At 31.6% G+C, this 19,157-nt stretch overlaps 1 protein-coding gene and 1 long non-coding RNA gene across 15 annotated transcripts in view; one reads left to right on the forward strand and one right to left on the reverse strand.

Moving 5' to 3' along the window:
- LOC134681724 (single-stranded DNA-binding protein 3-like) overlaps nucleotides 1-19,157 on the forward strand; it is a 77,895-nt gene that overhangs the window by 27,854 nt on the left and 30,884 nt on the right. For 13 of the 14 annotated variants that reach the window (XM_063541364.1, XM_063541444.1, XM_063541439.1 and 10 more), the window contains exons 7-8: nucleotides 725-811; nucleotides 1,329-1,394. In XM_063541364.1, coding sequence (XP_063397434.1) covers nucleotides 725-811; nucleotides 1,329-1,394 — 153 coding nt within the window. The remainder of the gene's footprint in view (nucleotides 1-724; nucleotides 812-1,328; nucleotides 1,395-19,157) is intronic. The other variant, XM_063541402.1, reaches the window with a different exon arrangement.
- LOC134681823 (uncharacterized) lies at nucleotides 453-18,625 on the reverse strand. The gene is made up of 3 exons (XR_010100703.1): nucleotides 18,005-18,625; nucleotides 2,845-2,942; nucleotides 453-1,034 (listed from the first exon to the last, which is right to left on the reverse strand). It is a non-coding gene; the product is annotated as an uncharacterized LOC134681823 (long non-coding RNA).

Genomic DNA, 19,157 nt, shown 5'->3' on the forward strand with positions numbered 1-19,157 from the left:
TCAAATCTTTTCTGGTCTGACTGATAAGTTTTGAGGTTGATTTTTGTTGTTGTTGCAAGTAATTTCCAACCCTATCCATATAGGATATGGCAGTTGACATTTTCAATTTCGTCAATGGAGAATCTGCCACACTACCCATAATACTGCAACAATTATCAACTCTTTAAGTCTTTGTAGTTCAATTTTCAAACACTAAATTGTAAGATTTTCTAAAAAAATGAATTATCTTGAGTGGATAAAAATTGTAATCAACAGGAACTGGTAGAATATTTTCTCAAAACATTTTCTTTTCAACCAGATTAATGGGTTGTGATTTTAAAAATATAATAGTATGGGTATGATCATTACAAAAATCCGTTTGTTTGTGTGGCATTAGCTGTTTATTATGTATTCTTGCTGTTAAAGAGAAGTTCCTCAATGGACAGAATTCCTCAGACATTTGCATTATTGCTATTGCTGGGTATTGCTAAATTTGTCACCTTCTATGATTTTTACTTTCAGTATGAAAATACTCCTTCCTGAGATGTACATTTCATGGCATTATCAAGAATTTACACATTTCATTCTTTAATTTTCAGATAACAGCTTAAAACAATCACATTATTTCCTTAATGAATAACATCATTTTCAACATCAGGTTGATTTCTTTTATCAAATATTATATGTCATCTTGAATATTTCCCTCTGTTTTATGTTCTCACAGTTTTGTTTTATATCTTTTCAGAATCCAGCAGCACAGAGTCCGTTAGGACAAATGCCCCCACAGGATGGAATGCCACCAGGGGGGCCAATGCCTCCTGGTTTTTTCCCTGTAAGTATTTTTTTTCTTCCATTCTTTGTTGATAAAACACATTTGATACACAAATTTCATTCATCATTTCTCATCAAGACATCCCATTTACATAAGCTGTATAATAAAGGCATGGGAGACAACTCTGCTTTCCTTGTTATATGTATTAACTTTTGTGATGGTGTTAACTCCCTTTGTATGCAAAATTCCATAATATTCTGTTCTGTGCTGAATGCATGGATTCCTGTTTAATAAAATAATAAAATGTAAGTTTTGGGATATTGAAACATAATAATTTTATATAATTTCATACCAATTATCTTATAAGTGTGTGTGTTTGTGTGAAGTAATATGGTTATGGTGAAAGTTTTCAGTAATACTAAATAAGAAACTAATTTGGGCTTTATAAATATCAAGGGGCTAGATTAAAAAGTTTAATTGATTCCATTAAAAATGTCACATTGTATTGCCTAAAAATTGACTGCACTAAACTTGCACTAAAGCACCATCAAATAATGTTGGTCCCTTGTATTGGTAGCCGCCAGCATCACAGCCGTCCCCCCATTCACAGCCTCCTCACCCCCCTATGATGGGGCCAAATCAAGTGAGTAAACAACAATGTATACATTTCTATACATCAGTGTTGTCATATCTTGTTGTTGCCTCTTCTATCATCTTACATGCAGCGAAGTGGGAGTTGTGCTTTACGACAAATCAATTTTACAAAAATTCAAAAGAGAATGACAGCTTTGAGAACTTATGTGGAGTGACTTGTGGCTTAATTGTACTTTGATGAGAACAAGGAACATCTATGTTTACATGTACCAGATGCTGTCATAAAAGATCAGATCCACTTATGAAATCCAGTTTATTTGTTTCATTAAGGTGGTACCTAACATTTCAGGGAGATAACTCTGTAAAATCAGCAGAACGTTTTAATGAAGTTATGTTGTAAAGGGATTATTAAGCTTCTCAATGATCAAAATAAGTTTTTGTCAAACTGCTATATAACCAGTGTAATTTTTCTGATTAAACGGTTGGTTCAAATTAATTGAAGTTTTTATATTTTTGTCAAAGGGTCAAAGTAAATACTTTTTAAATTTTAAGAAAATTAAACGAGCCAAATCAATTTTAGGTCAGGTGTTGGGTACCACCTTAAGAAAAGGACCAAGTGTGTTACATTTTCTTTTGTTTTTGTACATGAATCTGTTTGAGAAAAGACTTAATCTTCACTTATGACCAAGATGGATTTATAGGCACTAAAGCTAGGATGTTTCTGCTGACTTTGACACTGAACCTGCCTACAAGAAGGTTGTTGATACATAATAGACTAAATTAGCTGTAGTCATTGGTCACACCACCATTTTGAAATAACTTCATATTTTGTAAAATTGATTTGTTGTAAAGCTTCAACTTCGGTTCACTGCCATATTTTACTATTCATGCTTTTTCCTTATGTAGATCTTGAAAAAAAAATTAGTCATACCATTCTGTTTATATTTTCTGTCACTTAAAACAAATCTGTTAATGTTTATATTTTTTGGATTTAAATTTTATTTTGTTAATTATTCAAAATTTAATATTATATATTTCTCAAATTCAAATCATCTTACTTATACCACCAGCCATACTGGAAACAAGATGCACTTGAAAATACCAAGAAATACAAAAAATAATAATTAATTATGAGCATTTTTATTGTTTTTTTCACTTTTTCATTCCTTTCTTTTTCATAAACCTTTTAAAATTTAACAATTGCTATTTGCTTTGTGTGGAAATGTATCATTGTTGTCGTAGTTTACTAAAATTTAACATTTCTAACACAATGGGAGATAACTCTATTTGACTTATAACATATTTAAAAGGGGAGGCAACTCTGTATACCTTAATAATTATTAAGAAGGGAGGTAAGTTATTATATTTTATCAGTTGAATTTATTATTACCATGAAATTCAGTTTAAGAACATTTGACTGGCCACAAGGGTATAAATATACAAGTATATAACAAAAAGAAAATTATAACCTTATACTATAATATGGATTAATAAATTACCTTTTCTTCTTATTTGTAACTGAACCCAGAAAATATCCTTTTCACATTCTAGAATGTTGATCCTGTTCATATTCCAGAAAGTATCTTCTTCATATTTCCTATAAAAAAATTATAAGAAAATAATTTCCCTCATCTCATCTGAAAAGTATTATATGCATTGAGATTGCCTATAAGATTTCACAGGAGCTATATTGTTACAAAGTTAAGCCTTTTGATCTAATCGAGTCTGACAGGTGGTATTGAATTTTCAGTCTTTTATCCTCAAGTTTGCATGTAATGTCAATAGAATTCAGTGGAAGGTTTTTAATAACCGAATCATCTGGTTATTTATTGTACATTCAAAATCCTTTGATCTCATTTATCAACCAAATAGGTTTTATACAGAGAAATCTTTCACACTAATTGCAAAGTAAAGAATTTTGTGAAGGTTTTCCTAGCCCATTATTGATCCATTCACTTGATATATGTATCACAATGTGTCTTAATTCCTGGTGGATTCTGGTGGATTCTGATTTAATAGTCTTAATTCCTGGTGGATTCTGATTCAATATTGTTTTTTATCGTCTCCGTTTTATTATTTTATTTATTACAGATTATAATGAAAATGTATGAAATGAAATAAAAAATATCATAATGTGTTTCTTATATTGTTTTATTATGTCTTGAACAATTATATTTTTATGTATATGAATGCTCATATAGCTTATGAATATCTTATAAACTTTTATTGTCTGTATCATGAAGCTTTGAGAAAGTCTCTTTTAAAAGAATCTGCACTTTTAAACCACACACATAGTAGAGCAAATAGCTAATATCCAAATGACCTGATAAAAAACATAGATGATGCCTCAACACAAGAACAGACTGTTTGTTCCAGCAATATTTTGAATAATTGTGCATCTTATGATTCAAACATATAATTTACAAACTGAAATTCAACCCAATTATATCTAATGTTGACTTTTCCTCAAAATCACTCTCAAAGCAACTGAGATGGACCGTTCTGACAGTAGCACTAAAAGCCATCAATCTTTATAAGGGTTCATAGACATTAGTTAAAATCATGACACATTAAAAAATATATAGGATGTGAATATTTGAATTCAAGCAGAAAATGAAACAATACTGGAATATAAAATCTCAACCATGGCACATCATATAAATAAAAGATGCAGGATTATATGTCAATGAGATCATAATAAAACATCCAACACAGAAAATATCACCTGAAAACAAAACATGTAACCTTTTACAGTAGGCAATACTCCAATACACATCAATATCAGACAATATTTGTTGGCAGCTATAAATTGAAGACCTGTCAAGACAAAATGAGCTGGTTTTATCAGAATTGAATTGATATGGGGTTGTAATAATTTATATTTCAATATGTGAACATGAAACTGTTTTGTTAATTATAGAGGGTAGATAGATAGAGAGAGAACTGAGATTTCAAAATACACTTAGACAACATATAAATTCACTTAGATATATTACTACTGAGTAAATATTAATGCATGATAATGGTAATAAAATAGCATTTAGTGGAGTTTGATATCAGGGTCTTGTCAAGTATTCGTTTATAGAGACTACAACATGGCTTGTAATTGATGTTACATCAAAAAGACATTGCATTGCTTTGTAGCACTTAGATTTAAGTTGTATGAACTAATTACAACTTTTTGTATAGGTTCTTTGAAGTAGAATCCTACCAGATTTAACAGCTCTGACAGTGAAGAAATAATCTTTATTTAAAGTAATCAGAACTTTTTCCACAAAACTTGAAAGAAAATCCATTTGAAAAAATAATTGGACCTGTGTAATTCTATTAATGGCAAATCTATAGGTTCTCAGTATAAAAGGGAAGACCTATGAAAATGTATGAACACATCAAAAGATTTTATTAATCTGATATTAATGAATGGAGATGACATCTTGACTAGAATTATCTGTCTTTTGAATGATAGGACTTAAGTCAAGCAAAAAAAACCTATCAGATATTTGAATGATTGTAAATGAGATCCATCAACTTTAAAGCTAACTGCATCACGTTTAAGTTGATATTCTGAACTGAAGTTGTTGTCGAGTCTTCATATTATTATTATGTAATAATTTTATCGAGTACTTTTATTTATCTATTCTCCTCTCAAATTTCAATCATAATGCCTTATGATTGAATTTTGAGAGGAGAATGGTTAATTATTTTGAATTGGTAAGGATGGGTTGGTATCATTAAAAGATATATGCATACATTGTGGGCACATGTTTGGAATGGTAGTTAATTTGTCAGTTCATTTACAGAATTGAATTGAGAATTAAGTTTGAGAAGTTGCATGATTTAAAATGACTGGGAAGGGAAGTTTGTTGAGGACAAACACTTAGTATTTTCATCTGAATACTTGAAAGAATTTTAAGACACTTTCTTGGAATGTCCTTTGTATAGTTGATGTTAATTTGATAAACAAAGTTAGAATGTCCTGATGATGTCAAGTCGAAAGTCTTCATAATAAAATATAAGGGAGGGTAAGGCAGTCAAAAATCAGAAAAAATAAACCAACCTTGATTAGACCAACTCTAGATTTGCCTCTGTCAGACAGATTTGTTACTTGGGCCTCAAGTTTGCATTGAGTATTACTTTGATCAAAGTCCTTGAACAAAGTATCCTTAACAGGTTCCAAAAGGTCAATATCAAGGACTAGTTCAAATAAGGTGGGAATGTCAAGGTCTAGATCAAGGCCACATATAGACACACTGTTTGAAAAGGAAAAATATAGGATTAATATGGTTTATAACATGATGGTGATAGTTGCTCTCCATCAAGAGACTTAAGCTTTATGTTGCAAATATAGTTAGAATTTTGTCTCGGAGATGAAGTTTATTCTTATTGCCTGATAGGAAAAGTCTTTCATCTCAAGTTTACATATCTATTTGTACTGTAGGTAAATTCAAGTCTGTATGTCATTGACAAACGCCCAAACATATCAGGAAATATGAATAAGCACTAAGCAACTTGTTACACAATTTTTGCTCTCTAGACCAATGCATGAGACTTGATATCAAATAACAGTTGCCATCAAGTGCTTGTTTTGCCAATATCTATAGATTATTTAGGAATTAATTACTATGCATACAGCTTTGTGGAGGAGGTAGTTTGTCCAATTAAAGTTTACATGACAGCCCATCTGCATATGGTTCTAGCTTTATTGTATAATGAGAACACAAAGGAAATGGAGTTCCTGTTGTTAAAACCTTAGATGTCAAACTTTTACCTGTAATTGATCACAAAATGGCCAGAATCTTGATCGGAAAGTAGCTTTTGTCATTAGAACATCATAATGGTATTTGTCTGGCATTCCTACTCAAGTTGGAATATTACACAAGAACTGGTAGTTTGGAAGTAGAACAGACCTTGTAGTACTGATAGGGAACATAATGGAATTGTAGGAGAATTTGGTTTCTCATAGGCAGAAAAAATGTCAAAATTGCACTCAAATGTGTTCCATTCAAGGTTTTGAGTTAACCATTGCATATGTCTGTCCTTTAGAGAGGTTAAATTTATGAATAAAATTATGATTTTTTTGTGAACTGGTGAATTTTAGGGTTTTAATCAGAGAATGTTTTGACCTTCAATGTTGATCATAACCTTGTGGTGTAAATTGTATATTGGAAAAAGGAAAAAAAATCGGTTTGAGTATGATATATGATCCGAGAAGTTTTTTCCCCATATCAAATGTCATTAAGCCACATCAAATCGTAGGAAAGGCTGTCAAAATAGTGAAGATCCAATAGATTTTTTTCTTGTGAAGGATACCAATCTTTCAACACATTGTTGAACCAAATCCTTAAGAGATTGGCCCAGAACACAGTGTATATTCTACTGAGTTTTATGAAATGTTAGTTTATCACAAACAAATGCATTATTAGTTTTAAATATTGCATGCATGCCATTTAAAGAGATTAATTATCTTTTGAAATAGTTTTGTTGTTAGGGAAGAAGAAAATGGAATTATTAAATTGGTCAGAAAATGTTTCATTTGTTCTTGTTAAAAGTAAATTTTCCATGCATTTATTGTTTGGTTGCAAGGTGTGTTTGAAATAAAAGTGTTTGATAACTTTGTTAACCAGTTAATTGTACAAGAGGGCAATTGTTAGTTATGGTCTATTCTGGTGTTTATGACGGAGGTTTAGTAAGGTAGTTATGAACAAACTATTTGATTTCCCTTGAATACAAGAGACCTTTGGAGATGCTTGAGGGTTTGTAATCCCAGATTACAAGTTACAATCTTCAGTAAACCAGCACTGTAAATATTTAACAGCAGAACTCTTTGCTGTAATAAACAAAACACTTTTTCTTAATTTTGGAGAGAGAAAAAAATGAATCACAAATATCCTACAGTAAATAACCTATTTGTCCAGTCAAGGAAATGAAGATTTTAATCATGTAGTAGTCAAGAAAGGTCAAGGTCACAAGATAGTTTGGTTCAAGGTCACAATCAGGTTATGATCAACAGTTCAGTCAAAAAGATTTTGATTAATTAGTAGTCAAAATTCAAGGTCAGTCAAGTTGGTTAATTATGAAAGCCATAGAAAAAAGTCAGATTAGTTTACATGTTATTTGGTCTGAGTAGACATCAGGTCAACTGAAGATAAATGAATCATTTAGAAGTCAAAGGTCAAGGCTTCAAGAAAATTAAACATACAAAATGTAATTACTGTCATATACTCAGACTAAGATTATGTTCACCAATCATTTGGACTTGGTGCAGTTCAGGGGGTTACTAGTTTTACTTTCTATTTTATGAGAAAGATCAGATATCTTCCTTTTTCAGCAGAAATAAGAAAATCATTTGGATAAAAAGTTTAATGTTTAAGTCCTGGTGTGCTACAACCCTCCCCCTAATGATATTCTTTTAAATCACATAGATGTCTTATAATCTCAACAACAACAAAAATTCTCAAGCTCGCCCTTTAAAGTGTTTCTAGAAATATGCCTGCATTTTAATATAGAGAAATATGGTTGTCAGCCAAATACATAGATAAATGATCATTTGATACAGACTACTCAATATGAGAAGAGTGTTTCAGATAAAGTGCTAAAATCTGGCACAGTACAAATCTGACCACAAATCATTTCAGTTTCTATTAAGATTCATAATATCATTTTATGCTTAGATGTGTGCTAGGATTACAAATCATGAAAGCTGTATGTAAATTGCTATACCATGTGACAACAGACAGAAATTACATTTATATCAAGAACAAATAAATCTTCGTGTTTTTTTGTCAAAACCATCATATATAAAATTCATAGCAACCAAGGAACATTAAGTTTCTTTCAAAAAAGTTGTCTGAAGATATGGGTTTATTATATCATAAATATTACACTAGGTTTCTTTTATATTTTATTGAAAAACGACTTTATCCATGCTCTTAGGGAAAAGAAAATTAATTGGATGTGAAACTTGAAAGGGATCTGTGTGTAGTTATATTGGAAAGAATGTTTATGGATGCAAGGGTTTTGATTCAGGACTGGATTTTTCTTTGATGAATGATGGCACATACATTAGAGGCCGAAAGTTTAATTTGCAATACATGCTTGGTTAGACGCTTTCCGTTTTCTTGACAAGCTACTTTACATGTTTAATTCATCTATTCACTTCAATTATTGTTGAATCAGAATACTGTATTGATCACAGTGACATATCTGTATACATTTTGAATCTCATTTGAGACTTCATGATGTGTAATTTTTTTCTTGCATAGAGAATTGACCATTTTTTGCAGACACAATGTTCAAATATTATTCTGCTCAAATTGGATGTTAACTTTTTAATGTTAACACTTAATTTCTTGCAGTGTAACAGCTGCAGGATGTTAAAAAGATAAAAAGTCCAGATTTAAAGCTTGCTTGAATCTAAGACTTAGCCAGCTGGATGTAGGATAACTGTTCACATTTCACTAGATATTTTCAAAGCATTTTTTTTTTATCAAGATTGTGACATTCCCATGGTGGCCATTTTGGAAAATATTAGAATTATTTTTTATAATGCGTAAACATGAGTTATTGCAGTGAATAATTATTTTCAAATTAAGTTATGGAGTAGTAATCATTAAAAATCTAACACACTATCCCATCTGCAAAACACATCAGCCCTAGACTATGTTTATGACATGTTAATGCAATCTTGATTATCTCTCTGAAAATTTGTCAGGTTTTGGTAATTGGATTTGCTGTTTTTGTATGACAAGTTCTACTTGCAGATGATGCACAATGAAAACTTTAAAGTTTTGAATCAAGTCTATTACTGGTATGTGGTTCCTTCACCATTGACTTTGGTCAGTTTCTTAAATCTGGTGACAAATTCATCAATTATTGGATGTCAAATTGAAAGATTTGGGAAATGTTTTATGAAAAGGTGCCATAATGGAATGGAAAAATGTTTGGTTCTGCAACTCCCGACTGAATAAAGTTTCTATTAATATAAATAAAAACAAACCATCTTTTCCTTAGGGCTTGAGGGCTCTAGAAAATGTCTTTTTGCCTACTGAGTAGATCCTGCTTCAATTAGAAGTCTTATATGATATGATTGTATGAAAATAAGAATATGCTTATGATTTCCAAAATATTAACTCTCAACCAGTGATTAATTGACATAGATGTTAGCAAATATAGGCACACTACCTATTAACACAATTGGACTCGTGTGAAGCAGGAATTTAACCATATTTTATTTTGTTGTAACACTTCCGGATGTTTTAAGCTTAACTTTTAATAAATCTTTGCTATCTGAAACAGTTGTATTCAAGAAAGCACATAAGTTTTCAAGCATCTCTGTGAAAGGCATATCTTGACAAATTTTGGTAGTGTTACGACTGATCTTCAAAACTTAAACAAATTTATAGATCTGTCTAAAGACCAGATATAACACAGGAGTGATATACAGAATGTATTTAATTCACATACTTCAAAATAACAAATTTGTTGAGGTCATAGAGCACAGGCACTTGTCTCTGTAAAAAATCTTGTATACCTAAGATTTTTTTTACCAGAGACAAGTGCCTGTGATATTGAGCTGAACTATTTGGTATACATTTCACTCCTTGTCAAGAACAAAAGGCTACTTCAATCCTCAAGAGATTCATCTGTCAAAAGATTACAGTAGCCTTTGTGACGATAAATTATTGTATTATATACTGTATACAGATAATGTTTAAGGAAGAATTCTCTCTTGTTTCTACATTTAAGTAGAAATGCAAAAGTTTGAATGGCACATGACTTTGAGGTCAATCATGAGGGACATAGTTGGAAGAATGAAAACAGAAAAGTAGAAAGTTTCTGTTTGGCAATATATATATACCTGTTTTCTTGGGTAATATAGAATGGAACTGCCAAACGATTCAATGAAAAAGAATTGATGGTTATAGAGAATACAGAATATAATTGTCATCAGTATGAATGGTGTGAAATTTTAGCAGTTAAAGGTCACTGTATGGCCCTCGACAATGAGCAAAACATGTTTTTTCAAGTTTATTGAAATTTACATCCAAATATCTTCCAATTATGAAGTAAAATGCACACTTCCTAATTTGGGTTAAATCCACATCCACTCAACCATACAAGTTCAGATAATAGACAATATTCAATGGGCTTGTTGAATTGTTTGGTTCACCAAATCATTTTATAAAGTGATAGCCGTGCATCCAACCACTCTATTTTGAAAAATTGTGATTCAGTAACTTTTGGAATAGATTCAGCCTCTGAAAAAGTACTAAATATAAATTTATCAGAGGCAGTTTGAGAACATTAGTGTCTAAAATGAGCTGGTAATTGATTATGCTCATATCATGCTGTGTGGGTGAACAATGCACCTAGAAATGTATCAGTTAAATTGCAATATTATGTTGACTTTATCATTATCTACATAATAAAACTCTGCAATCATACTACATAAAAATCTTCAAAAGATTGCTTTTATCCAAAACCTCAAAGGAATTTAAACCTTAACTGATAGTTCTTTTAAAGCTGTACCTGGTGTAAATAAAATCTGCACATTCCCAAGTCAGCCTGGGGTTATGCAACAAAGTAATGTAAAAACACACAAAGCAATTTAATTTGAAATTGGCATAAAGAAAGAGAAATTTAAAATAAAGGTGTCTTGTCAACAGAAAATTGCTTTCAGATGATCGTTTTTTCATTGGTATAATCGTAAAAATAAATGTTTTGCTACTATTATTGAAAATCAAGCAATGCACTAGTTCTTTCATACTGTAGACACTTTAAAAGTTGTGGTTGCCCAAACATAAGAATCTGAAGTCAATTTCACAAAAAAAGCTTTCTACTATGATCGGTTGTAAGTCATGATCAATTCAGTATACTTACGATCAATCTTAGTGGTATGCTTTTTGTGAAACTGATTCCGAGAGCTCTTTTCAGAAATAATCTTGCTATGGAAATTGATCAAAAGTTACATTGAAATGTTCATGACTTAAAAGTATTTTTTTCTCCCAAGATTTATATGGGAAAATAGTTGCTGAACTGCTAAAAAACAAATAGGGCAAAAATCTATACTGTAACATAAATAATGTTAACGAAATTGGTGTTCCTTAATGACCCAAAGATAGATTGTTTATTACATCAAATCACACAAGGGTCATACCAATGTATACTGCCAAAGATCACTTAAAGACAAGTATATCAAGCTGCTTGCAACGATCAAATGTTGAATATAAGTTGGAATTTGGTCAGATAAAGTAACAATATGTGTTTGTATTGGTTTAACAGTATTATGAAGGAATAATTGGTTACCAGTGGCAGATCCAGGGGGGGGGGGGGTTGTGGAACCCCCCTTTTTTTTGGCGATCAATGGATTTGAATGGCAGCATATAGTTGGAACCCCCTTTACTCTGGGTTGGGAACCCCCCTCTTTTTAAAATGGCTGGATCCGCTCCTGGTTACACAATGAGTAACTGTTGCTTAAGCATTAAAATCATATTAAAGACGATGTTATTCTATTCACAAAACTAGAAATTCTTCCCTGCATCACACAAAAGTATGAAGTATTGTGAAGGACGCAAAAACCAGAAATAGAGCGCAAGTAGATCACCATTATTTCTGAGATTAATCTGAGGATTTGGTAGCCTTTTAGGACTTGCTTGGGTTCTTCACTGCAGCATATCTGCCCCTGCAAGACCTCAAAAAAGGCTTTCAAATGTCTGGACAATGCCTCACAGTTGAAAGATGGGGGGGGGGGGGGGGGGGGGACATTTTCCTAACATCAGAGTATCATTGTACATGCAAGGGTAACATTTACAGCCCCTATTGCTGCAACAGAAGCATAAAATAAAAACAACACTTGATGTTATACTGCTTTGGATCTCACAAAAAAAGGTTTAGTAACACAGTATGTTATATCAAGGAGGTTATATTCTAATATAACCTCCTTGGTTATATGAAGCTGTAAACAGTCCAGGGCGGATCCAGCCATTTTAAAAAGGGGGGTCCTAACCCAGGACAAAGGGGGGGGGTTCAAATAACATGTCCCCATTCAAATGCATTTCATCGTCAAAAAAGGGGGGGTTCTTACCCCCCGAACCCCCCCTCTGGATCTGCGCCTGACTGTTCTGCCAATGATATCCCACAAAACTGGTAAAGCTGCCATAAATCTTGTAAATTTAGTAGAGTTACTTCAGCATGGATTTCAGATGCAGATCTTTTTAAATCTCAAAAGACAGAGGCATGATTTGTATTTAAAGAACATACTAAAAAAAGAAATGAGGTCTGCCTGAACTTGTGATTGAGTTTTTTTTAATAATTATTCCAGCTGAAAAGGGCATGTGCAGAACTAATCTAGAATGTATTTTTTTACCTTTATGAATATTGATTTGAAAATAAATGAAAGAGAAATAGTTCTGCCATAACAAACAGTAGTAATAAGAACAGTAAAACAGCTTGAGATCTCATAAGAGATATATCAGAAACTGATTGCTATTGCATAAAGATGGCCAACTACAGTTGATTGCATTGGAGAGAGATGTTAACTAGAACAATTATGGAAAGAAAGAAAGACGGGGCTTAAACTGGCAAGCCGCTTGAGAGAAATCTTGACTATTTTAACTCTTGTTATGTACAACTATTTTAACTCTTGTTATGTAAAATGAACCTTGTCTGCTTTACATGCATGCAGCAAAGAAAATCTTGAATGAATACTTTCTAGTTGTCAAAGAAGTTTGGATAGGCTTGTAAAGTCTATTCAGGAATGCATGTATTTCTGAAATGAAGATGACACAAACATGACCAAATAGAAAACTGATTCACTTAAAAAGACATTTGACTTAGACAACTCTGACAGAACTACTACATGGGCTAGACTAAAGAGGAATCTAAAAGACTTTTAAAGTTTTTTGTTGGAGTTGCAATGTTTTTGATGAATACAGGGAAAAAAATTTAACTGCTAGAGATCTGACAAGAAAACTTTCCGTTTTAGCTCTCCAGGAAGTCGTAGGAGAAATATTAACTGCTTTTGGTTACGCTTAGGAAAGATGAAACTTTAGAAACTTTTCAAGTCGTGTTTGTGCAGAGAAAAACTGAATGCCTTTTGAAAACTAATACCTGAATAACTTTACTAACTGGGTTAGATTCCAGAAATTATGCAGCTGAATATGTTATGTTAACCTACTTAGTTCAGTCATTTAAATTGCTTGTATTACATAAAAGGGAATGGAAACTATGTAACTGAAGTCCCACAATAAAGTCATTTGGACTTGACTGAGAAATTCAAATAATTTGACACATTAACTCTATATTTTGTAACAAGATAGAAAATAGTTTGCCAAAAAAAATAACTTAATCAAGAAATTGTGATGTTTACTAATTTGAATTCAAAGAGAGAGAGTTAGTAGCAAAACAGTTTTCAGCTTCTTTCTGTTTATAATGAAAAGATTAAAATTGATATTTTCTGTTACCGCTGACTTCAAAGTTAGTCAATCAAGACTTCTCTTCATTCCAATGATAATGAACAATTACAAGCTATCTTTTCTCATCTTGAAAGATAAGTTTTGTACAATCCTGATAACTTAAGAGTTATACCTGTAAATTGACTTTTTACGAGTTTTCGTTAATTACTCGCATGCAACAAATGTTAAAATGATGATGGGTAAAATAGCTGGCAATAATTATTGAAAGTTGGATGTAGTTGTTAATGACTGATGGAAATATCTTCGATTGCAGTTCACTTATATCTACAATATATGTCAAATTTGGAAGGAGAAAAAATAGTGATTGCCAGGTGTAAACGATACATTTAAACATTTAATTAACGATAATGGTTAGGGAGGAAAATAAGAACAGGTGTGAAGGCAAGAAAAGCAAGAGAGAATACAGATAGCATGTGTAGTACAGACGTGTCTTAGACATTGGCAGATCTGCTGATTTAGATTCCGTCTTTTAAGACTAGCACGAAATTTACATGCACAGCCAAATTTGAAATAAGATTCCAGTTAATTTATGCTCAAAGGTCAAGTCATTTTCATTCCGTTGGCTATAATATTCAGAATTTTTCAACTTGACGGTGACCAAGTAGATTTTCCTACTAAGACTGAATTAAGTTTAGTCTAGAAGAATCTTACTTGGTCAAGTTGCAAAAGACACTTTTACAGACTGCTTAGAATTTTTATATCATAAAAGTTTCCTTTTGAAAAAAAAATGTTGGATAATGAGTTTGTCAGTCTCAGGATAAAAAACAATGAATAATACATTTGGACATTATTTATCATTGCTCTCTTGAGTGTGGATAATATTTCATTTCTTAATGGTTATTAATTGAGATAATATTCACAAATCTTTTCAAAAGGCTTGTGAAAATTTCATGTAGAGTGTTCATTCGAACAAATATAGTATACAGAAATTTTTACAAAGCTTTATACACAAGTTTATGTTATAGTGTTTTTTTAGAAAATATATGGTAAACAAATTTTGATTAAGTCAACAAAAATTGAATTATGAGTTTTAATTATATTAATTATTCACTGCAGATGTAATTTCAGTATGTAAAGAAATATGAAAATAGTATTTTGAAAATAAATTTAAAAAAAATTGATTTAGTAGTTAATTTATTCAGCTTGTTTTGTCAGGTGCATGAACATAGTGTTGGTTAGAATGTAAATTATAGAAATTATGACATGGACAATTAATTAGAAAAAGTATTGAAAAATACAGAAAGACTAGGCTTTTGTAACAGTTACCCAAGACATAATGAGGGGCGTAAAGGGGGGTATCTGCATGCAAGAACGTGAAATAAAATTGCCATTTCACAATGAATGAACAATAGAAAAATTCTTGCACGTTGATATTTTTACTGATTTCACAAAACACTGTGAATAACTAACCTTTTTCATGACTGCACTTGAAATAAAAATGGCAAAACACGTTGCAAGAAATTAACCCTTTACCACCCTCCATAATGATGAATACAAATAGGGCTCCAACATGTATGAATAATGGAGAAAAAGTATCCTTTAATGTGGGTCTTCTTAATCAGATATATCATTAGATCGACACTTTATGGTACATATTGAATAAGATGGGTTCTTTTATGTTGCTTTTATAGTCTGTTGCCTATAAAAGGAAATGATAATGAAGGAAAATTACTTTTGGTCCCTTTGGAAAGATCATTGCAATCATGGCAGACCATGTATTGTCGAGGTGCATTTTTTTTTATAAAGACAGGAGTAAAACTCTTGATTATCCAAGGAATAAGACAATTGACACAGTAACAGAATTTCAAAAGTCCTTAAGGAAACCTGTTATATAAACAGAAAGTTCAAAATGATTAAAGAAAAACTAATTGCCAAACTATTACACATTTCTGCTCTGAAACTAATTGCCAAACTATAACACATTTCTGCTCTGAGGTACATTTAGCTTTGAAGCAAATTGTGACCTGAAATCAAAGGATGCTTGTTGCTTAATGTCCAGTAACAAATATTTCATGCATATTCAGTATAGGAGAGATGATGAAACCCAAGTTTTACTGGGTGAACTGGATTAATAAACATATTTATCAGTAAAGCAATATTTCTTCTTCAAATCTTTGGAAAGGTTAAGATCTATCATAATAAGCTATGCAACAGCTGGATTGGATATGAAAGCTTTTGAAGTATGATTTTGATCTATAGAGCCATCATTAGGTCGTTTGTCATCTTCATAATCAACAGTTACATAAAAGAATTCAGAGGCAGAACCCTACACTGGTTCTTATGTTTAACATAGAGCTCATAAAACTTAGTTCTATGAGTTTGTGAAATGTTTAATCTTATTAGAAGTCTTTATCAGTCCATTCATTATCACTGACATTTCAGTTGATGAATTGTGATATAACATATTAAAGTGTTTATTATAATTTACAGTATCTTAAATGTGTAATTTAAAGCTTTAAAAAAGCGATAACAAAGCTGAAAATTGAAAAATCTGCATTTAAATATGATGCATATCTCTAGGCAAATGTTGCTGTCAAACGCACCCTATGTACACTAATGTTTTAAAATATTGATAAAATTGTTGAAAAATGATAGAATTTTATGATGGGGTTTGGTAGAATTAATTTAAACAAATCTCCAGGGAGTAATATTATCAGAAAACTGTTTGGAAACATGACATACTAGGAGTATAAATTGAAAATGTTATTGGCAATACTGAATATTAGATATTTAATAGGGTAAAAAAGGGGGATTCATCTTGGGCTGGTTAACAGATAATTTGGAACTTGTGCTGCTCTTAGCATACGTACACTACTCCTCCCCAGATGATTTTTTTTTGTCACTCCTTTATATGAGGTGGCATAATGCAAAAGGCTTGGCTAAAACAGTGGTTATGTCAATAATAGGAAAGAAACAAGGTCTAAATCCTTGATATAATGAACCTTGCAAGAACCTTGTGGGTAGTTAAAAACCAGCCTCATCATAGTCCATTATATTCCTTCAAATTTAGTGGGTTCCCTTTATTATAACTCTGTTATGATATATATTTGGGGTTGGACCCCACTCAGGATTCACCAGTTGTTGTTATGATATGAAGAAGGTTAACCACAGGACTTTGTTTAGTGGTAATTATATATCTTAATGAGAGGTACTTAAGGTACTTTGTAAACAAGTAGTAAGATGTATTTGGTAAGCAGTTCAGTAACATTAAGTTAAGCTAAATGTCAAGCTATGACAGTTTTATAGCTTTGTTTAGACAAAATAGTTATAATGTAATTAGACCTTCAAAAAGTGTAGCGGCTACTAGCCCCAAACAAGTCTAAAGTGAAAAGAGGCCAAAAGAGATGATGTAAATTTAAGTAACTGAACCAATGTACAGCTGTACTGAAGATATTGATTGAAAACGCATGCATGCTTTAAACATTCATCTACATTTTGATTTGCAAATTGTTAGTATTGTTGCATAAGTATGAAAATTGCACCTCGGATGGATTGGACCATTTTTTCATACACCCACATTTGGTAAATTGGATTTCCCAATCAAAATTTTTATTACCGGTAAAGGCATTATCGTGGGACAGTTTCGTGATAGGATACAGTGAACATATCTAGATTATTGATGCATCCAAATGAATTAGGTTTTGTTATTTAAGTAACAATTATATAAATAGCAATAGATTTGCACAGTGGCAAACAATAGAAAATCCAGCAACAGTTACCATAAATAAGTCAACTTATGGCATTAATGAATAGTTCTTCGTTTCTCAAAAAAATAAAAAAAATTGCTGAATTTACGCTGGAGGTCAATAAAGAGGTCCATAACACTGTTTTTACAGTGACACCGTGACAGGATTTTCTGCTTTGCTGTTTGCCCTTTCAGATGAAAATCTGTATAATATAACAGGCTATTTTTATACCTACCTGACACAAATTTGGCTAGTAGGAGTAGGTTTAAATTTAGAAAATTTATATATATACATAGTTTGCATAGGTGACATAGTTACTGTAATCAATAAGCTGATTTTTATCAGTTGATTAGTACATTTTGGTGTTAAGATGAGAAAAAAAACGATACTTATGTCAGTACATGCAAAATACTTCTTATGAATATAAGTTGTCTCATTAACTTGATGGTTTTCTGTCCCATCATCTTTTTCATTAAAAGGATAATAAAAAATTGTCTTACCTGAAGGCCGTGCTATCTCATTAAATCTTCAGAATGTAATCCTTGAAAGCATTTTGTCAGATTATTACATTACTGATATATATATAGATCCAAGTAGAATCAAATTCCATATTATAATTGAATATATATTCCAAATAGAAACATCATTACACAGCTCCAAGGAAATTACACTCTTTAGAAAATTTTAGACACATTTTCCTTCTCCAATGAATACTGTCACCAATTCCGAGCTGGGTTTGTTAATCCTGTGGTAAAAATGAAATGAAATTTAGCTACCATTATTATGCTGCACAATAAATTGCCCTCAGGCTAGCTACATAATGAATCTACGTTTTAACCTGATATGGTTTATGTTCAAAGGTACTCATTATTAATTTTAAGCACAAAAACCAATTTCTCTTGGAAAAATTACATGTAATTCATCAAAGCAAGAGAAAATAGATTTTCCTTGTTTGTTTATCTGGTTTAGCGATAAAAAACTTGAAAGGCAACTCCATGTGATCAACATACAGAAAAGCTGGTTGCATGTTAAAAATACATAATGACTTGTTTAGTTTCCTTGCGCCAGGTATGTGACTGACTTGAGGTGTTCGGTAATGATAGGGTAACTTTCTTCACAAGTCGCTCGCTCTACTTAGAAGTTGGTTCATTAATCATTTCGAGGATGATCCTTGTCCCAAATTGAAGAGCCTTTCAACCCACTAATATTAATTTTACAGGCTCAAGTGGCCAATTGCCCATTGTGGAATACGACTTTGCATTTAAATTTCTTTTTATGCTTGGCTGTTCTTAAATGTGTAGCAGAATCATTTCACGAAATTGGAAATGTACACTTCAACGTCTCTTTTGAAAAACTTTGACATTTTTATGGATTCGTATTGGATAATTTATCATAATACACACCTCTTTTAAACATGTGTTTGTGCAAGACATTTAAGACTCTTGTAGAACATTTTAAGTGATTGCTTTTTCAAACGAAATGATTTAAGCCTTTCAAGTGAGTAAAAAAAATGAAATTGAATTTCCGATTTTGCTAAAAGCTTTCAATGTCATAGTTTAATATGATCTCTTAAAATCTATTTTGAAGAGAGATTGAAGTTTTCTCAAATATTGAACATTTAATGGTCATAATAAAGAATAGAGAGTTAAAGCT

Source organism: Mytilus trossulus, chromosome 1, assembly GCF_036588685.1.
Source record: "Mytilus trossulus isolate FHL-02 chromosome 1, PNRI_Mtr1.1.1.hap1, whole genome shotgun sequence".
NCBI lineage: Eukaryota > Metazoa > Mollusca > Bivalvia > Mytilida > Mytilidae > Mytilus > Mytilus trossulus.